This window comes from Symsagittifera roscoffensis, chromosome 9, assembly GCF_963678635.1.
Source record: "Symsagittifera roscoffensis chromosome 9, txSymRosc1.1, whole genome shotgun sequence".
NCBI lineage: Eukaryota > Metazoa > Xenacoelomorpha > Acoela > Convolutidae > Symsagittifera > Symsagittifera roscoffensis.
Genome location: NC_087070.1, coordinates 8,115,552 through 8,138,485, shown reverse-complemented (window position 1 = coordinate 8,138,485; position 22,934 = coordinate 8,115,552). Strand labels below are relative to the sequence as shown.

Below are 22,934 nucleotides of genomic sequence, written 5' to 3'. Positions count from 1 at the left end.
TCCGAGAAAATTTGGGTATGATGCGTTAGACACGACACATCCATGGAAGAATCAGTGGAAAGTGCCTCTGGAAATTAAGAAATGAAAAATAGAAGAATGGAAAACTATTCATTAAAAACTTTTATCACCGATGGGATCACAAAACGGAGTAAAAAACTCGTGTTATTGTTATCTTATTATAAAATTTTATATTTAGTTGATAAAATTTTCTTGGTCCTTGGGGGAATGTGGTACTGCGTTAGCAGTAGGTAACCTTGAGGACAGTTTGTAAGCTACTGCAACTGCAATAATCATATGTGTTAATTCTACATCATTAAGCTATTATTATGAAAGTGTGGTCAAGGCCATTCGGTGGTGCTATAATCTTACGGTAAATTAGCCAGTGTGTCAAACGTCATTATGCTTAACAGTAACTAATCTCAGCTACGGAAACTTCGATAACATCAGCTAAGAAAGCTAAATAACAGTATTATTCTTATCTTTTATTCCAACAAGCTCGCTACAGTTAGGGAATATCACAGTAGGTTAGATCTACATGCCTAAAAACTTCGCAATAGCTGAAACTAGGAATAAGGTGGAATAAGGTGAAGGGGGAGGGATCAGTGACTGCAGTCGATCTTAAGGAAGCTTTTGAAGTAAGAAAAAAGAAAAAATTGTCTAATTATTGCTTCATTAGTTGATAGCGTTTAAGATTCATCAATAGCTAAAATCTCAAACGCGTGCTTAAATTAGTTCAGAAAATGGGTTGAATGGCTTTTTTAAAACTGATGCTAGTAAAACTAATTGCAAATGAAATATAAAATAGTTTTTCTACATTTGAGTTCAGAGAGTCACTATCTTCATTAGAGCATAAAAAATATCGTGGAATATTTTTGGTCGAAATTGCTCTGAATTAGAAAAGCAAACCACCACGAGCACAAAAAACTCTAAAAAGAAGTGTTTTTTTTTGCTAGACTTGACCTTTTTGGTTATCAACCGTTTTTGTACAAATGTTTGAATAAAAAGTGAAGCAGAGCTGCTCGGTTGAGAATGGAAAGAACTTCGCAACTAGGGGTGGCCTCATCATGAGAATCATTTTTCTTCTTCAATTATTTCATCTTTTGCTCCTCTTTTCGAAAAAATTTTGTCCTGTCTTTGCATCTTTTCCTGAACATTTTCATTGCTATAGCTTGAGGTGGTGTCTCTAATTCAGACCAATTTTGACGACTACTAACTTTTTCACAGCTTTTCTTATGCCCTATTTAAGATATCGACTCTCTGAACTCAAATGTAAAAAAAATATCAATACACGCATTGCTATACTTCAGACTGGGTGGAAATTTGGACCAATCCGGGGCAGGTGTGGGATGTGATGCCAGATTGGCTCAAAGAGGACTTCGAGGGGAGAAGACCGGATGAACTTGATTGGAAAAAGGTGAAGGGGGAGGGATCAGTGACTGCAGTCGATCTTAAGGAAGCTTTTAAAGTAAGAAAAAAGAAAAAATTGTCTAATTATTGCTTCATTAGTTGATAGCGTTTAAGATTCATCTACAGAAATAAAGATTCAGTAGGAGAAATAATCATAAAACATATGCAGAGATTTAATAAAACACTAAAAGTATCAAAACAGCAGAAAGATTTGAAAAGAGCTGCTTATTTTTTACGAGATGAAAGCAAATCTTGCAAAAATCTTGCAGGAAAACTGCAAGTTTACTGTATTTTCTTAAAATAATCTCGCAGATTCGTATTCCAAGACAACGGGTTTGCTTTCCCGTGATTTTGCTATTCGAAAATATTTGTTGTTGCATAGTTCAAATAATCTCAAACCTCAAGAGCAGAAGACGATATTGAAAAATTGGTCACTACTTTCAGGACAACGGCCAGCAAAACATCTCACTTGACTTTGCGAAGAAGATACTGTCATTGGCCAGCGAAGAAAATACCAACGAAAATCCGGCTCATTTAGTTTCATCACAGCCTGGCTGTTCAGAAGATAAGGCAAAGGTTCTGCATATCAGTTATCAGGTAAGTTACAAAGTAATAGTGTTTAAAAAAAATTGAAGACTAAGACAGTTTCGGAGCCAAAAGTTAATATAGTAAATTATGATATTTTTCAATAATATTTTAGAACCGTGCTAAAATGTGGAGGCTATCAATCAGGAGAGAAAAAGTTATCTGGAACTTTTCTTGAAATAGTTGGAGCTCAAAACCTGTTTACGGTCAAATACTTCGCAATAATGCTCATAACCCAATCTGAAAAATTAGGAAGGGACCATGGCCTATTATTATACTAACTGATTATAATATATGAGCTCTAAATTTTCAAGCCTCTTCAATTGATGGTGAGCAAATGATTTACTGTGAACGACATGATATCAAAAAAAACTTTTAATAAAAAACTAAAAACGTAGATTGTGTTGATTAGAAAAAACGTCCACTATGAAGAACTTAATGATTCCTACTCAAAAAGCTCATTTATAAAATTTGTCTATCTATCCACTCGAAATCTTCTTGAAGTTCTTTGAGATCATACTTCTATATGAGGTTTGTAATGGGACTATTATTCTATACGAATTTCAAAATGTGACCATATACTTCTAAGAAAAAACTTTTTTGTTTCACTGTTGATTTTTCTTAGCAGAACAATGGCAATGTAGACTTTGTGCGGTTGCTGGAGGAGATTTTGAAGTGTGTGGATGGTCCATTGAGTGAAGAAGAGTTGAAGAGGACGTTTGAGACTATAGACAGCGACAGGGACGGGGTCATCTCTTGCGACCAAATGTGGGAGAGCTTGAAGAGTTAGTGGACTGATTTTATTGATTATAACTCTAAATTAATTAAAATCAATCAACCAAAAGCGATAAGAAAAACATGGTCAGTTAGTTCTCTGCTGGTAATTTTGTGTCATCCACAACCGCAAGCAACGAGCACGGATCACTGCGGGCCTCGAACCCTCGATCTATCGATTTAGACATACCATCAGACATAATTCAAGTCAACCTTCTCCAAGTTTCGCCAAGTTAAGATATGTTCAGAGTTGTTTTAAAATGGCGTCAAAGTTTCGGTTATTTCCCCGGAAAATTTGACAAGGTTCATTATAGTTTTCCAACTACCAACAAAAAGAGATTTTGTGTGTGAACCATTAGTTTACAAGGCTTATAGTGGGGACCAATTCTATTTGGAACTCGTTTATTTCAAAACAATTGGACATTGTACGTTTACGTAAGTCCAAGGATGGGATTAGAGGGGTCCTGCTTTGGCCATATTTAACGACACTCGGTTTCGATCCTATAAACATTCTAAATGTGCCTTTGGCGCCAATATATGCTCCTTTTGAGGTGGAACTTGCTCCAAAAAACACAACTTTTAGCCAGTTCTTTCCAAAAATTGCCCAAAAATGACATTTGCTCTAAGCAGGGTCTTTATTGGGATTTTACTTCCGGACGCTTTAAAGAATCGTTATTCCGCCCCCGAGTGAGTCGTAATGTAAATTTGATTTGAAGTAAATCACTGGTCGGGAAAAGTTGTATAGAAAAGCCATTGACTGAGTATTTAAAAACTGTATAGTTCTTTTTGATGTATAGTTCTTTTTGACTTGGTTCAACTAAATAAAATACTTGTCTAGACATTGTGCCTGAGTCCATAGAACAAAGAACTCAAGGACGTTAATTCAAGTTCAGAAACAAGATCTTAATTCAGTTATTAATCTTCCTTCTGTATTTCTTTTAACCTTGAGACCATGACGTCGGTACCCCAACAGGTTTTAAAACTGTATCTTAAATTATTATTGGTTTGACAGAATTTGGAATGGTGTCCAGAGATGAAGTTGTGGACATGATTGAGAAACTGGGCAAAGGATGTGCCGGGGCAATCACTCTCACAGACTTTGTGCAGGTCATCGGCGCCCAGGGTAAAACTATATCACTACCCTCTCAAACACTCCAATACCCCTTCAAGGCTTCACTAAATTCCATTTTCCTCTGCCTTCCCTATCTAAAACCAGTGCCCATCATCCGTACAAGTGTTGCCATTTTTACACCTCAGGCTTCAGCTCCACGTATAATTGGTGAACATTTTTTAGAACAATTTTTTTTTCATAACAAAAAAATTAATGAAAATGAAGAGTATCTAACTAAAGTAAGTTATAATTTCTCATTAAAAAAGTTTTCAATAGTTTATTAACTGCAATTTTTGGGATCAACTAAACAATCTTATCCTTCAAGTTTTTTAAGAAGAGAACTTTGATACCATTTTTGATATAACATGAAAATTATTATGGTATGAAAAATAGGACGACCTGAACATGGATAATATACGGTATTGAAAAGATCTCAAAAATACAAAAAATCTGCAAAGTTGTTCAACTGGCAGAAACCTCCAAGTATGAAGAAACCATCTTAAAATTAATGAGAGCAAAAAAGGTGAGATTCTTAAGTAGCCTGCATTGGCGAAAAAACGGATTGCAATAGATTATAATCGATTTTTATACAGATTTTCGACTAGTAAAAACTCGATTGTATGTAACCGAATTAGACACAAAAATAGGGATTTTATACAGGTCAGAAAATTGATTATATAGTCTAGAAAATGGATTTTTTGCGGTATAAACTCATCTGTACAGAATATGTACAGAATCTGTATAAAATTGATTTTAATCGATTGTAATGCATTTTCTAAGGATCCAAAAAAATCAATTAAATTGTCTGAAAAGTTTATTTTTTGTTACTCTTAGAAGCATGCTTCTTAAAAACTCAAAACAAAAGTTGAATTCAAACTAAACGACGCAAATCATGAAAATCATCAATATAAACAAGATATTGCGTACAAAATTACGTAGTAAAATCATCAGTATAAACAAGATTAAATCTGTATACAATCTGCATGGAGGTACCAAAATAAGCACTTGAAAATGAATTTTGATGACCGTCGAATCGATTAAAAATAAGTATAAATTGCAATCGACTATAATCGATTTGATAGTCAGAACAATCTATTATTTAGGTCATTAAGAAACTAAGTTGCTGAACTGTAGATTTCACTGGCGATAATCTATTGCAATCTTAGTTTTGCCACGTTCACGTTTTGGTATGTGCAAGTCTCGTTAACCCAGAAATTCGTTTTTAAACATTTTCAAAGTTGTTCATTGAACCCATTTACCAAAAATTTTTTCACAGAATCGTCAAGCAATTCATTGTCACAAAAGTTTTGCGGCACGTTAGTTGTGCCGTGGAATTCGCAACAAGGTAATATTGAAAGGGATTTGGGATTCCCCATTACTCTTATGAAAGGATTCCGCATTTGTGTGAATTGATTGTGCACTTAAAAGCGGGTTCCTTAAATTGGAAATAAAATGCGCACTTTTTTTTCACTTAGCCAAACTAGGACCATTTCTAGAGTGAACAACTCAGAGTGATCCAATGCAAATCAATTTGTAGAACCAATTCAAATTAAATCAGCAATTCAAATCAAATTAACCAATCTTTTTTCACAACATGGGATAGGTAAATCAAGTGCGAAACAGTTAAGCAAGTGCAGACGAAGAAGAATGTGGATCGACTAAATCGGTTCATTTGATTTTACTTCAAATTTGATCTAAAAAATGTTCATCTTTTCAAAAAACCCAGAACTTGTTTTAATTTTCTTAAAATATTTTTTGGTTTATTATGATTTTTTGTTCATTTAAACTCTTCACTTTTTGAGTCTTACTTTAAAGTCTTACTTTCTTCACCGTTGTTGCTCTAATCAGCTTTTGGAATCTTTATAACGGAGTGTTCATTGGTGTGGAGCAAAATCAGAATTTGGAAACAGGGCTTCAAAGTGAACTGTTGTCTTAGATTATAGCTTTCACGATACGGATCAGTTATAGAAATAAAATAAATGCGACTCGCGTTAGCTTATATTTCTTGTGAGAAACACCAGACCGGCATTCAGATACTTAAAAAAATAGCTCAAAATAGCCAAAAACCACGAACATTCAAGAACACAACGAAGTTCAATTTTGAATTCTTTGCTCTATATTATTTCATACCAGAAATAACTGCGGTTGGAGCACTTTTTTCTAATATCAAAAGGCAATTTTTAAAAAAAAAATCTGTATAAATAGTCATGGCAAATTTTATTAATTTGGTTCACAGATAAGAAAATCTCAGAAACTAAAATTAAGAAATTGGAGTTTTAAAATGACACAGGGACAGTGGTAAATGAGAATGTTGTGTGAAGGAATGTTGTCGGCACCCTCAATTGATGGTCTGGATGATGAAGTCGAGTATCAAGACGAAGATTGGATCCACGAAGGGGACAACAGCGACTGAACAAATGAAGTCGGATCGTTCGGACGAACAGAGGATAAACGAAAGATGGCGGCTAAATTTTGAACTGCTCCTTGCATGCTGTTTGAGTTTCTCCCTGTAAAATTTATTGTAGTTAATCTACCCTTCTTGCTATGATAAATAAAATTATTTATTTAGTTTTTTGTTTAAGTTCAAAGTTCAAAGTTTAGATTTACAAAGTTGAGTTAAAGATTGTCTTATACATTTGCTAGTTTCCAGATCTACAGGTTTGCAATTTATGCTTCGGCCAATTGAACTACGACTCAGACCAGGTGCGGATCTGGGATTTTCTCGAGGACTGAACTGATTCTCCGAGCACTCCCAAAACACTATAAAGACCTTATTTTCACCAAAATTTTTGCTCCAAAGTTTTTGCTGCAAATTTTTTTAAAAAACGGGTAAAAAACCGTTTCTGGCCATTTGCGTTTTTTCGGCGCGCGCTCCCCCTTAAAATTAGTATATATTGGCGCCAACTGGCTCAGACGGTTATAATTTGGCAGTTTCAATCCATTTCCGATATAATTACTCTGTCTCGCGACAGTGCTTGAATGAAGAAGCATTATACCAAGCAAATGTACTTTTGTGACCTCTGTGATCAAAAGAGCAGATGCGTTTTGATCTGGCAATGTTTTTGACCGTCAAAAACATCGACTGAGAAAAGTCAGTAAGACTGCGTTTGACAGAGAAAACACTTTTCCGCCATGTCTGAACGAAAAAAAAATTACCCTTAAAATTTTCCGGCAAGGCGATAATTTGAAAAAAAGAACAGCTGATTGAAAGACAGAAAAAATAAAGAATCTGAAAAACTACAATTTGCAGAACGCAATAATTTACATCAATCAATATTTATTGCCAGCAAAACCCTCGAAAAAAAATTTAAAAAATAACCAGGAAAAAGTTAAGAAATGCAGAACAATTGAACTAGAGATCAAGTCTGTACGGTAACCATTCAAGTTCCGATCATTGTAAAATGGGAGAAACTTTGTATTTGGGTGTGTTTTAGTTTTCTTTTCTTTTTTTTCTTTTTCTTCCACGCAAAATCAGCGTTCACAAATAATCATTAGAGAGAGTTGAATTGTATATAATATTTGAGTCCTCTCAGTCGTGATTTGAACGATATTAAAAGCTTAAAAAATTTCTCATCGAAAAAAAAACTGTTTAAAAATGTTGATTCTTAGATCCACTTCGAACGAAAAACGCGATTGAGTAGTATATGTGTGAGGTGATCAGGGGGGGGGGGGGAGGTGGCTGACCCCCATGTATTAACATAGGCTATAGAGTATCCGGTCAGCCAGCTATGTATTAAGATTGGGTATAGAGTCTACAATGTATTAAGGTAGGGAATAGGTTTCCCATGTATTAAGATGGTACGTTTCAGATGGTAAGTTTCAGAAAAATTTTTAGCGCCCGATCTTACCATTTTTAAAGATTCTCTACACCAATGCGATAAGTTTTAGATTTTTTCATTGTATTAAGATATGATTTTTATTTTGTTTTAAACCATTAGAGTTTAAATTGAAAGTGTCTGAAACTATGCTGAAACCTAACTGAAGCTTCAAAGAAGAAATAAAGTTTTTCAGAAAAAAAAATTAAATTACTGTAAATTGTTATATTACAGTTGAAAAGTTGAATAACATATAAATCATTGTATGGTATGAAATTTTACTACAGTTTATAGAATAAACTTACAAATTCAAGGGCTTAGTAAGTATTCCATCATTAAGTACCTCCCTTTTCGGGTAAAACAAACTGAGTCCTTTTTTAGTTTGTTCATATGTTCCAACTAAATGGTTGGAGGTTTTGAATCCGCGATTGGTCGACTTCAATTTTACAGCTTCGTCAAGAACTCGTCTGTATTTAGACATTGGTCCATCCCCAGTGTCTTCTAGCGTTCTTTTGTTGAGCCTTTTGCTGCTAAATTTGAATTTGTCGCTGTTACTATCATAGCAGCAATACGTCTTGCTGCACAGGCACAACATTTCAGTACAGCGAAATTCTTCTTTGAATAATCCAGGTTCTCGTTTGTCATGCTTTTTGTGAACAGCGCAGCATGTACGTGGAAAAAAATTCTTATCTGCATCAGCTATAAAGTCATCTCTACAATCATTTCGACGAATAAGTGTCCACTGAGCTTTCTTCTCTGGTAATATACAATCGTCCAGGTTATCTTCTGCTAATGCTAGATACAAAGAGTTCGTATCCATCTCCAACTCCTCGAATTTATTCTCATCGCAATACTTGTGGAAGAAGTTGTAGTATAACTCCAACATTCTAAGTTTGGCGTATTGAAGAATGAAAAAACCTACAATAATTGGTTCTCTATGTTCAATTGTTGACTTCAATAGTTCTACTTCATATAAGTCCTTTTTCACAATATTCAATCGCTTGAAAAACTTCTCATTTATTGCTTTGTGTGTCTTCTCATCGCCGAGATATTTGGTTATCGTGTGTCTGGATCTGTCCATAATTTGATAACCGTACGAACTGTTACCGAGAAGCTTCATCGTCTCAACAACAACTCCAGAATGTGGATTCTCGTCTCCTTCTCGTCGAGCATCAACAACAGATTGAACAAATTTGTTGAAACATTTCCTAGGTGTGTACTCAACAAATCGATAAATTTTTGTACATTGAAGTCCAAGACTTAGATAGAAGTTAAGAAGAGGTGTGATGATTGTACCATTTTCTAATTTAAAACTGGAAATCAACATTCGTTGTGGGTTTTTCAGCAAATCGTTTTCTTCAGAATAGTTTTTCATGTATTCTCCAATATCATTTCGGGAGACGTCAATATTTTTGAATATTGGAGGAAAATTTGAAAATGTAGGCTTCAACTCGTCAGGAACTATTAAATCGCATTGCACATAACCAAAAAGAGATCTGTTCTTTATTTTTTCAAGGAAAGAATCAGTAGACAGAGGTCTTTTATAAGGAAAATTTGTCTTGATATGATTCTTGATTGACGAATCTGTTTTGAAATGCTTCCACCACTCACACTCCCACATTTCCTGAATTTTGTAACCTCTTTCTTTTATGTACTCTCGTCTCAACTCATCCATTTCTCGCTTCTTATTTCCCCTTTCAATATCTTGTTCTGACAACGATGGACGGGTTTCTTGACATGAACAGAAATGATAGTAGCAACCCATAGCTTTAAATCACAGTAACCATCAGCATGAAAACAGTCAATTTTTTTCTGCTTTCCGGTTGTGTAAAAACTCTGAATTTTACACTCTGGTCTCAATTCTTGATAAAAGGACATAACCATGTTCTCGAAATTTCTTGTTCTGTTATTTCTAGCTTTAAAACGATCAGTTTCAGAGTCATACTCCCATCTTGTGTAAAGTCCGGTTGGCATCTCTTGACACATTGAGAATGGATATAATTGGCTAGCGTTAATTCCAACAAATATTTGACGAGTTACGAATATAAGTTTGATCGACAACAGCTTTTCGCGTAAAAACTATTGATGGACCACCAGTCATGTCTTCTCTAATTTTCTCTCATAAATCTTTATCTCCTTCAAAGAACGGGTAAAATTTGTGATTTGTCGACTTGTGTAAGCAGATATTTGCAAGATTTGGAAGCGTGCATCCCAGTTTTAGCATGTCAATTCCCTTATCATGGTAAAACTCTCTCATTTTTTGCATAGCTTCAAGAGTGGGAACAACATCTTTGTTGTTGTACCATCGTAAGATGTCTTTGAAAGTAATCATGCTTTGTTGTTCCCAGATGTTTCTCAAAAACGAGTAATTTGCAAAACCTGTTGGTGGAATTGATTGAATACGCAACTTTTTCAGCGCACTTTGTTGATCAAGTCCTCCATTAACCAATTTTTGGTAATCGTTGAAATCTTTCTCTAGAGGGTTGTGGTTTCTCAGTTTGCTAAAAAAGATTTCATATGGAGGCAACTCCTTACAGTCAAGCTTGTCTGGACTGCCAAACCATTCGTAAGGGAAAAAAACTTTGGTCTCACTTGCTTTATAGGCTTTCAGAAACGAATCCAATGTTGTTGCCCCTCCAAGAAATTTCATTATGTCCAAAAACTGAACACCTCCAAATTTGAATGATATGAAGTCATTTGCTTTTTTAATGACTGTTGGTTCGATTTCTTTATCACATATAAGGTCTGGAATCAAATAAGATTTGATAAGGTTCAGATCGTATCTGCCGCTATTGAAACCGAACACCGGTAAGGTATTAACATAACGCTCTAAATGCTGTTTCAAGTCGATCAACTGATTTTTTTGAAATCTCAAGAATTGTGTTGACATGTCATCTTCGTCGCCATCCTCAACACATTCATCTTCATAATCGAAGACTTCTAGTCTTTTAGTTAAAGTTCTAGCATTCAGCTTATCAAAGATCTTTTTGACTCTATCATTGACAGTGTTTTCGATTTCTTGAAACTTGGTTCTCATTTGTAGTTTACTTTTTTCAGCCAGAAGTTCCAAGCTGGAAACAAAAGCAATTATTAGAAGTTCTGGATCTTTTTCACACAAGAAAATTGGAGCATCTTGCAGATTTGAAGATATTGATACGGAAATAGGGACATGTTTTCCAATCGAAGTAGTTGTTTCAGTTGCTTTCAATTCTTCTGTGGGAACACAAATCGATTCGAAATCAAAAACTGCAACATTGCTAAACAATTTCTGATCTTCATTGTAGGGAATGTTGAAGCCATCCAATTTCTCGAATATTGTTTCCCGTAGTGTGTACGCATTTTTGGGATAAAAATGTCGCACTCGATCTTTACAAGTTGGAAGATGTCGGTTCAAGTTGTCTGATCTGTTGAAGAAACAGTCACAGCTAGGACATCGAAAACACTTGAAGAAGGAATCAATATCATTCGTGTGAATAATATGGTCGTTGAATCTTAGCAATTTCACCGTTTTTTCAAATTTTCCAATACTTCGCCTGGCTAATTCTCCAACATATTCTCCTTCTTGAATATCAAAATCGTGAATGAATATGTTTCGTTCAACTATTCCCTCTACAAGAGGTAAATCATCGATTGACACTCCACGAAATTTCTTCGGATTGTATCCAGATTTTGATATGAACTCTGTAAACAGCTCAGATGTATGAGCATCGAGGTTACTCTGACCATGCAAATACATTGTTAATGCACGGAAAAGACAAAGATGATCTTTGTATGGTTGTTTATCTTTATCCGATAAAAGACAGTTTACTGAATGGTTTTTCAGTAAAGGTTCAGGCAACACAGAGTCTGGACATCCCATTGGGATGTTTTTCAGTAGTGCGGCAAAAAAAGTAACATTTGTGATCAACTTGAACCTCCACTTTGTGTTCTGACGTTCTTGGGTGCATTGCTCCACGATATCAAACTTTTCAACTTTTCCTTGGATTGTAATCAAATCCGCTTTAGTACACAGTAAATGCGATTTTTCGAACAAAAAATTGTTTTCGTGTGCATAATAATACCGATATTCTCCCGTTTCGACATTACGGAGAACAAATCCAAGAGCAATATTGATTTTTGCAGCGGAATCTAGCTTGTTGAAGACTTCTTCAAGCTTCTCTTTGATAATCTTGGTATCTAACTTTGACATTTGAAAGTTAAAAACCTTATGCCTCCCATTCTCCATCTCAGTGTCCACCAGAAAATGTTGACAAGCACTAAGTTCCTCCTTTAGTTTTTCACCATCTTCCCCTTCTTCCTCCACAATCTTGTTCAAGTCGGCTACCGCATCACTGGGTTTCCTTTGTTTTGCTCCATGTTCCTTTCTCCGATGTTGTTGGAGAGAGTAGTAACTGGGGAACTTTTGTTCACAAGAAGAACAAACTGTCGACTGCTTCGAACTTGGTTGAGCATGCTTCTTAGCCACATGATAGCTCATTTCTTGTTGATTGTAAGTGGAATACTTACATTCAGGACAAGAAACAACTCCTTTAGCACATCTTTTTTGATGTCTCGCATATCAGATCTCCTGTATTCCTGACCACATTCCTCACATTTGACTTTCTCGTTTCGGTTAAGGGCAGGCATTATTTAAAAATAATTGGGACGTTTGAAATGCAAGTGCGAGAAACAGTTTGTGGAGTTTTTCTGGCACGAATGGACATCCCAATCCAAGTCTGGCATATGGTGGAAGTGATGCGAAGGGATTTCAACGAATATCATAAGGCAAGTACCTCCTACAGAGAATCAACTTGGAGAAATGTAAATGATGGAGGAAGTGACCGAGCATGTGGGAATGAACTACCCCGAAATTCCCGACTCTAGATATGTAGCCCAACCATTCGACGATTTCCTCTTTCCTTGGAAAGAGGGATCTGTGGACAACCCAATTACCATCGAAGAGGATGAGGGGTTCTCTGAGCCAAGAACTCCAGTCAGCGAACCACCAAGACAACCACCAGTGATGGGGGCAAGACCAGCTTTGGGCTCCATTGAGAACTTGCAAAATTTTGAGAACTCAGCTGCTCGACAGCTCTTTGATTTGTAAATAAATTGGCTACTGTCTTGTGCTTTGTAATTTAATTGTTCTACATCTAGTAAATTTATTTTCAAGAGATAGGAACAAAGAGATCATAGAAAAATTTATTAAGAAATTTCAATGGTAAAAACTTGGCAAAAATGAAACTAATTATGCATCTGGTGAATACTTTTATAGAATTTTGTTAGAAAGATGGCAAAAAAATTAAACCATTTTTTGCAAGCATGTTAAAAACTTTACAATAATTTTTGCACCATGCAAATATTTTCATAATTTTTTTTGCACACTTGTTAAAAAAATCAAAGAAAATCTCGCAAATTAAGAAAAATTTCATTAAAAATTTTCGCTTTTTAAAGAAAACTGAAAGAGGATTTTCTTGCATATTTAATAATTTAAGAAAATGAAAATCTTTGTTTTAATTTTGATCATAAAAAAATCTCCTCTTTGCATGTATATTGATCAAAAATACTGGAAAAACAATGTATTAAGATAGGGAATAGCATACAAAGTCAGCAATTGTGAAAAATTTTTAGCATTAATTTAACAAGTTTTTTACTATAAAATTTTACAATTTTTGCATATGCATAAGAAAAAATAAGTTAGATTTTTGCATTTGTTTTCAAGAAAATCACGAAAAAACTTGCATCTAACACAAAAATTTGTTGAAAATTTTTGCACTTGTTGAAAAAACCAAAACAATTTTTGCATCTTGTAAAAAAGATTAATTAAATTTTTGCAAACGTGTTGAAAAAATCAAACCAAAATTTGCATCTTGCGAAAAAACTCTTGATTTAAATAACAACAATTTTGACAAGATTTTTATTAACATATATTCAATTATTAATAGAAAAATTGATACGCTCACTATTTACGATACCAAAACCATCAATAAAACAATCAACAATTTTCAACAAGTCAGTCTCATACTTTGAGTTTTGAACTTTTCAAATTCTTTCCAAAAAAGCTGATCCAAGAGTCTGAGTGGACGCAAGCTTCTGAGCAGAACTGAGATAATGTCTTTTGAATTTTTTTCGCAGCAGTCGTTTCTTTGCAACACTGGGTAATTTTTCCGGTATTCTACATTTCAAATTGTGTTCGACTGCACGATTCAATTGATTGAAAACTTCACCTCTTGATGAAATAATATTGAAATAAAATCTGTATTTGTATAAAGTATATTTACAGTCAACAATTTGATAAGTGAAATGATATTTATCTAATCTTTGCAAAATCTGATCGAGCGATGATCCGATTAATACTAAGTGAAATTTGCAATTTTCCACTGGGCAGAATGATGAATGGTTAGATACACAGTAGTCTTGGGTGACAATAAATTTTTCATAAAAGTTTTTTGAGACAGAGATAAAAAGAGATTTTGCATTGTAGTCCGAATAAAAAGTGGGATATGCTTGACACATAGCAGATGCCATCACCGATTACTTGTTGAAAATGATTTTTACCTATATTGAATTGCTTATATAGTAGTTCCATCACCTACGCAATGTACATATTTGGATCATCACCTACTCATTATTCCATATAAGGTAATAATACCTTATATGGATTGTACAGTGAGTCATCTAGATTTCCTAATTTCTATAAATTTACAATATCATTATATTGAAATATCTACTAGTGATCAGTTGGTTCTGAATCTTAAATCAAAAATGTATTCAAGAAAAGATATTCTTCCCAACTATATTGAATTTGCTAAGAACCAAAAAAGGATTGGGAGATTTTCTTGGTCCCAAAAACCCTACAACGGAAAAAATTACTTTGAACCTTGCTTCCAATTGCTAAAGAAAAATGAATCTGACAAATCGAAAAAACCCAGCAAGTCTATCTTGGTGAAAAAGAAGGGGAAAGGATATCAGCAATACGGAATACTGTTATTCACGATGCTGAAAACTTTGGACTCGTTCCTGTATTGGAACCCTATTCTGACAAAGACTCAACCATGGAGCAGGAACTTGCGAATTGTCATGTGTTGTATGACGTAGCAACATACAAGAAGAGAAGGGTGTGTGTCACAATCAAGAAGTACAGTGTGAACAAGCCATCCTACATTCAGATTCGACTCTTCACTGCAAAGGAGAACGAAGTCTTGAAGCAAGTTGCCTATGTCAACTATACTTTGAACGAATTCAAAGAACTTGCCCAAGTCTTGGGAGATTTTATGTTTGTTGAGAACTGTAATGTTCAATAATTTTGTTGGTGAGTGATGTTATTATAGTAATGTAAGTCAAATATTCATCTTCTTGAATCATTTTTTAAAACTTTTTTGAGCTGAGCAGTATGAGTTGGAACATTGGTTTTTCCAGAAATCTTGTTTTAAAGCTTCAAAATAATTTGGGACTTTTTCATATCGTCTTACAAGAGAAGTCCCAGAAATTTTCACTAACAGTTTTAGAATCTCAAAATTTATTAAAATTGCAAGATTTGGATACAGAATCACCAATTTCTCAATTTGAGTGGACTTTGCATAATGGAAGACGAAAAATTTTTCTAACTTTTCGTTCAGATATTAAAAAAATAGATCTTATAGAGTATCGTAGAAAAGAAAACATTTGGAAGAACAATCAGAAATTTCAGTTGGAAAAAAAGAGTATGATAATTTGGTTGATTTTATCCCCTCAGTTTTGTCTTATGTAGAAACAATCAAAAAAACTTGTATCATTATTGACGAATGCACTGTAGAAAACGAACCTTCAGAAATTGAATGAAACTCTCAGAAATTTTGATTTGATAAAGCATGGCTTTTCATCAAATACAAAAAGAAAAAATTACTTTCTATGCACCTGTATTGTTTTGGACCCAAACATAAATTTGAAAGAAATGGACCAAAAATTTCCTTTTGCGGGTCTAATTGGATACGGAAATTCTTGTATGGATTACTTTTTTGCAAACTCAAAAATTTTCAGACTTCATGCAATTTTACATGATGCAGCTGGATCTGTGAATTCTACTACTTATAAGGGACCTGGTTATTGTTATGTTTTACCTAGATTTCCAAGTTCTTGTTTTCTTGGTCACGTGACTGGATTAATCTTTTGTTTATATGTTAAAATTTTTGCTTCATCAGTATATGCATTGTTCGATTGTTAGTTATTCTAACAAAAACGTTCTGCGAAAACAGTTACCATCATGAGTCTAGTTGTTTTGGATATTGAGTATATTGAAAACAAAATAGTTAAAGAGTTAGGAGTTTATCAAAATGGACAAACTGTGGGATATTCCTTTCTTCCTCCCAAAAAATTCAAAGCTACATCTCAGTCTGCTTGGTGTACGAAGCATCTTCACACAATCAATTGGAACTGTGGCCATGAAAAGTATACTGAGCTTGAAAAAATATTGAAAAAACTAAAAGCTCCAGAAACGGAGTTTTTTTGCAAAAGGTAATGAAAAATGTAAAATTCTGTAAGAAATTTTGGAAACAAAGGTTACAAACTTGGATTGCTACGCATGTCCAAAAGTTCAGAATTTGATTTTCAAAGATGAAGAATATGATTAGATTTACATTTTTCAGGTAATGAAAAATGTAAAATTCTGTAAGAAATTTTGGAAACAAAGGTTACAAACTTGGATGACTACGCATGTCCAAAAGTTCAGAATTTGATTTTCAAAAATGAAGAATATGATTAGAGGTGTAGCAACTACCCATGTCGTTCGTCATGCAAATACTCTTCACTGTGCAGAAAGAAAAGCATTTGCATACGGAACATGGACTCGATGTTTTTTTAATAAATTGTAAATTACCTTAATAATTTTGTATTATCGTGTTTTTGAAATTTAAATGTTAGTCATTATCAATTTTTTCATTCCCGAGTTGAGATGGGTGATGAATGTGACAAGCAATTAAATTTAGGAAACTTTGTTTTTGATGAGGAGAACCATGAACGAAAATCTTGGAAATTTTTTGGACGTACGTGTAATAGATCTCTTTTAGTGTTTATGTGCCAATTTTTTGTCATAGTTTTAATACTAGCATGTGCAATCGTTCGAATAATGTTATCCACTACATGTGAAGAAACAACTGTTTGGGTAGCAATTTTATCAAGTACAGTCGGTTATATTTTACCTTCTCCAAAGCTATGAATAAAATAATTTCTACCAAAGAATGAGTTTTTATTTCACTAGTTGGACCAAGTGGATCTGGAAAATCACATCTTATTTTTGAGTGGTTAAAATTTGGTACATTTCAACCAAAGTTTGACAAAATTTCTTATTTTTATAAGCATTGTCGACTTCTTTATGGACAAATACAAAGAAAAAACCTTAAGTTTATCCAAGGAGTTGACTTTGAACTGATTGAAAACCTTCCCAATAATGGAACAAAATACCTGTTAATATTTGGTGACTCTTGTCAAGAAATTTCAATTTCTAAGCAGTTTGTAAAAGTTGCTACTGCTGGAAGACACAGGGGACTGAATACAATATATAGTAAGCATCACTTGTTTCATCAAAGCAAATTGGGAAGAGATGTTGAGTTACAAAATACACATATAGTCCTTTTCAAGTCACCGAGAGATGTTTTACAAATCAATACATTAAGTCAACAACTAGGTCTAGGATCACAATTGAAAGAGTGGTATCGAGATGCAACATCTACTCCTTATGGTCATTTACTCATTGATTTAACTCCAAAAACAGTTAATTTGCTAAGATATTGCGCAAACAGTGGTTCAGTTCCATCAAAGTTTTATCTACCAGCAGGAACAGAAACTAAGTTTTTGGACGATGAGCATACAATACGTCTCTATTCTCCCAATATTCCAAACATTTTCCCAAAAACTTCAAAAACAATTCATCCTCCATTGTCCAAAAAGTTTCATTCAATTCCTCAGCGAATGTCTAGTAAACTTACTACGAGGCGATCTTCGAAAAGTAGACGTAGTAAAATATCGACGAGAAACATCAGAACTCACACAAAGAAGAACTTCACTGCATAAAAGGAGAACTATTTTGAGCTCGCCAAAAGGCTTACAATTAATATCTGTTATCACTCCTTTTGTCATTAAACGATTGACGTAGTATGGATCAGTTTGTTCTAATTCCTTACTCAATTTATCAATCACAAAGCACACTTCCAAAAAAACCAAAATTGGAACAAAAGCAAGAAAACGAGGAGATTGTACCAAAAAATTTTGATTCTATCTACAGTGCTGTAAATGCAAAGTTGAAAACGAGTAACAATAAGCACCTTATTGATTTAACTTTGAACTCTCCTAGAATTAGACTAAGTCAGTCAGAAAATATCATATTAGATAATCGAGACACAAAAGAATCAATTGTAGACTTTGTGTGTGCACTAAAACGAAAAAATACCGACTTTCCCGATCTTTACTTTACCATTTTGGAAGCAACACAAGTTCCACCTAAACTTGTTGCCAACAAGAATGCGAAAGCGAAAGACAGAGGAACTTGGATCCCTTTCAAAATCTGAAAAGGTAAGTCTGAACAGATTGTATTCTAGGGGTAGAGCTGCGTACGGTTCTGTGCGAAACTTGAGTAAAGCAAGCGGATTGTCAAAAAAGAAAGTAGAACAGTTGTTACAAACCAAGACATCGTATACAAAATTTGGTCCCCCAATCAGACGTTTTCGAAGGCTTCAAGCATTTTCAAAATATATAAATGAAATTTGGTGTATGGATTTGGCATTTGTGGACAAACTAGCGAGTCAAAACAAGGGAGTCAAAAATTTATTGGTTGCTGTTGATGTTTTTTCGCGATTTTTCAGAGTTCAAACAATGAAAACTAAATATGCCAAAGACACTTTGCAAGCTTTCAAAAAAATCATTCCTCGAAAAAACACTCCTGAAAAGCTTTGGGTTGATAAAGGAACGGAATATGGAGGAATTTGCAAAAAATTTTGCAAGGAAAAAAGCATTGAAGTTTACTCAACCATGAGTGAAACAAAAGCTGCATTTGCAGAGAGAGCCATTCAATCATTAAAACACATTATTTACCGCTACATAGAAGATCATGGTGAAAAATTCATTAACAAGTTGCCGCAATTTGTGTCTACAATGAATTGGCGCATCAATAGATCTATTGGGAAATCACCTAGAGATGTCAAGAAAACTGATTTCCTCTAAATTTTGTACAATAAACCTCTAACAAGGTATAAGAAACTCAAATTCAAAGTTGGAGACAGAGTGAGGATTTCAAAGAATGATATTCCGTTCCGAAAAGGATATAAACCACAATTTACAGATGAAATTTTTGAAATTTCGGCAGTCTCTACAAAAAATCCTCCAACAAACATCATCGAAAATCTCGACAAAGAGAAAATTCTTGGAAAATTTTATGAAAAAGAGCTTAGAAAATGTTCTGATTAAAGGTAAATCATTTTTAAACTAAATTTTTACCGATCAGTTGTCATGGATTTTTTCACTATTGAGTTGGTTTCCAACGCTTCTTTTGATTGTTATCCGAATAATAGTCTTAGTTCTTTTACAAATTTTCTACCTGAACAAATACATTTGAAAGGAGAACGGGAGGTTGCTATTTCAGAAATATCATACCCTTCTTTGTACCAAAATGTTACAGAGGGAAAGTTTACATTCGTAGATGGAAGAGAAAGTTCTGAGGAGAAAAGAAAGATTGTACCAAAAAGACGTGTTGAAAAAATCAAACCAAAATTCGCATCTTGCGAAAAAACTCTTGATTTAAATAAAAACAATTTTGACAAGATTTTTATTAACATATATTCAATTATAAAAAAAAAAAATTGAAAAACTCACTATTTACGGTACCAAAACCATCAATAAAACAATCAACAATTTTCAACAAGTCAGTCTCATACTTTGAGTTTTGAACTTTTCGAATCCTTTCCAAAAAAGCTGATCCAAGAGTCTGAGTGGACGCAAGCTTCTGAGCAGAACTGAGATAATGTCTTTTGAATTTTTTTCGCAGCAGTCGTTTCTTTGCAACACTGGGTAATTTTTCCGGTATTCTACATTTCAAATTGTGTTCGACTGCACGATTCAATTGATTGAAAACTTCACCTCTTGATGAAATAATATTGAAATAAAATCCGTATTTGTATAAAGTATATGTACAGTCAACAATTTGATAAGTGAAATGATATTTATCTAATCTTTGCAAAATCTGATCGAGCGATGATCCGATTAATACTAAGTGAAATTTGCAATTTTCCACTGGGCAGAATGATGAATGGTTAGATACACAGTAGTCTTGGGTGACAATAAATTTTTCATAAAAGTTTTCTGAGACAGAGATAAAAAGAGATTTTGCATTGTAGTCCGAATAAAAAGTGGGATATGCTTGACACATAGCAGATGCCATCACCGATTACTTGTTGAAAATGATTTTTATCTATATTGAATTGCTTATATAGTAGTTCCATCACCTACGCAATGTCCATATTTGGATCATCACCTACTCATTATTCCATATAAGGTAATAATACCTTATATGGATTGTACAGTGAGTCATCTAGATTTCCTAATTTCTATAAATTTACAAATATCATTAAATTGAAATATCTACTAGTGATCAGTTGGTTCTGAATCTTAAATCAATAATGTATTCACGAAAAGATATTCTTCCCAACTATTTTGAATTTGCTAAGAACCAAAAAAGGATTGGGAGATTTTCTTGGTCCCAAAAACCCTACAACGGGAAAATTTACTTTGAACCTTGCTTCCAATTGCTAGAAATTTTGATTTGATAAAGCATGGCTTTTCATCAAATACAAAAAGAAAAAATTACTTTCTATGCACCTGTATTGTTTTGGACCCAAAAATAAATTTGAAAGAAATGGACCAAAAATTTCCTTTTGGGGGTCTAATTGGATACGGAAATTCTTGTATGGATTAATTTTCTGCAAATTCAAAAATTTTCAGACTTCATGCAATTTTACATGATGCAGCTGGATCTGTGAATTCTACTACTTATAAGGGACCTGGTTATTGTTATGTTTTACCTAGATTTCCAAGTTCTTGTTTTCTTGGTCACGTGACTGGATTAATCTTTTGTTTATATGTTAAAACTTTTGCTTCATCAGTATATGCATTGTTCGATTGTTAGTTATTCTAACAAAAATTTTCTGCGAAAACAGTTAACATCATGAGTCTAGTTGTTTTGGATATTGAGTATATTGAAAACAAAATAGTTAAAGAGTTAGGAGTTTATCAAAATGGACAAACTGTGGGATATTCCTTTCTTCCTCCCAAAAAATTCAAAGCTACATCTCAGTCTGCTTGGTGTACGAAGCATCTTCATGGAATCAATTGGAACTGTGGCCATGAAAAGTATACTGAGCTTGAAAAAATATTGAAAAAACTAAAAGCCCCAGAAACGGAGTTTTTTGCAAAAGGTAATGAAAAATGTAAAGTTCTGTAAGAAATTTTGAAAACAAAGGTTACAAACTTGGATGACTACGCATGTCCAAAAGTTCAGAATTTGATTTTCAAAGATGAAGAATATGATTAGAGGTGTAGCAACTACCCATGTCGTTCGTCATGCAATTACTCTTCACTGTGCAGAAAGAAAAGCATTTGCATACGGAACATGGACTCGATGTTTTTTTAATAAATTGTAAATTACCTTAATAATTTTGTATTATCGTGTTTTTGAAATTTAAATGTTAGTCATTATCAATTTTTTCATTCCCGAGTTGAGATGGGTGATGAATGTGACAAGCAATTAAATTTAGGAAATTTTGTTTTTGATGAGGAGAATCATGAACGAAAATCTTGGAAATTTTTTGGACGTACGTGTAATAGATCTTTTTTAGTGTTTATGTGCCAATTTTTTGTCATAGTTTTAATACTAGCATGTGCAATCGTTCGAATAATGTTATCCACTACATGTGAAGAAACAACTGTTTGGGTAGCAATTTTATCAAGTACAGTCGGTTATATTTTACCTTCTCCAAAGCTATGAATGAAATAATTTCTACCAAAGAATGAGTTTTTATTTCACTAGTTGGACCAAGTGGATCTGGAAAATCACATCTTATTTTTGAGTGGTTAAAATTTGGTACATTTCAACCAAAGTTTGACAAAACTTTTTATTTTTATCAACATTATCAATTTCTTTATGGACAAATACAAAGAAAAAAACCTTAAGTTTATCCAAGGAGTTGACTTTGAACTGATTGAAAACCTTCCCAATAAGGGAACAAAATACCTGTTAAAATTTGGTGACTCTTGTCAAAAAATTTCAAATTTTAAGCAGTTTGTAAAAGTTGCTACTGCTGGAAGACACAGGTGACTGAATACAATATGTAGTAAGCATCACTTGTTTCATCAAAGCAAATTGGGAAGAGATGTTGAGTTACAAAATACACATATAGTCCTTTTCAAGTCACCGAGAGATGTTTTACAAATCAATACATTAAGTCAACAACTAGGTCTAGGATCACAATTGAAAGAGTGGTATCGAGATGCAACATCTACTCCTTATGGTCATTTACTCATTGATTTAACTCCAAAAACAGTTGATTCGCTAAGATATTGCACAAACAGTGGTTCAGTTCCACCAAAGTTTTATCTACCAGCAGGAACAGAAACTAAGTTTTTGGACGATGAGCATACAATACGTCTCTATTCTCCCAATATTCCAAGCATTTTCCCAAAAACTTCAAAAACAATTCATCCTCCATTGTCCAAAAAGTTTCATTCAATTCCTCAGCGAATGTCTAGTAAACTTACTACGAGGCGAGCTAAAGGACCTTCGAAAAGTAGACGTAGTAAATTATCGACGAGAATTATCAGAACTCACACGAAGAAGAACTTCACTGCATAAAAGGAGAACTATTTTGAGCTCGCCAAAAGGCTTACAATTAATATCTGTTAACACTCCTTTTGTCATTAAACCATTGACGTAGTATGGATCAGTTTGTTCTAATTCCTTACTCAATTTATCAATCACAAAGCACACTTCCAAAAAAAACAAAATTGGAATAAAAGCAAGAAAAAGAGGAGATTGTACCAAAAAATTTTTGATTCTATTTACAGTGCTGTAAATGCAAAGTTGAAAACGAGTAACAATAAGCACCTTATTGATTGAATTTTGAACTCTCCTAGAATTAGACTAAGTCAGTCAGAAAATATCATATTAGATAATCGAGACACAAAAGAATCAATTGTAGACTTTGTGTGTGCACTAAAACGAAAAAATACCGACTTTCCCGATA

At 33.8% G+C, this 22,934-nt stretch overlaps 2 protein-coding genes across 2 annotated transcripts in view; one reads left to right on the top strand and one right to left on the bottom strand.

The window, feature by feature from the left end:
• Positions 1–22,934, bottom strand: part of LOC134854479 (uncharacterized) — a 158,702-nt gene that overhangs the window by 24,385 nt on the left and 111,383 nt on the right. The gene's annotated exons all lie outside the window — the stretch shown is intronic.
• On the top strand, positions 1,647–6,290 carry LOC134854707 (uncharacterized). The gene is made up of 5 exons (XM_063871063.1): positions 1,647–1,694; positions 1,852–2,004; positions 2,618–2,777; positions 3,779–3,889; positions 6,199–6,290. The coding sequence occupies exons 1-5, from the start codon at positions 1,647–1,649 to the stop codon at positions 6,288–6,290; spliced, it is 564 nt and encodes a 187-aa protein (XP_063727133.1).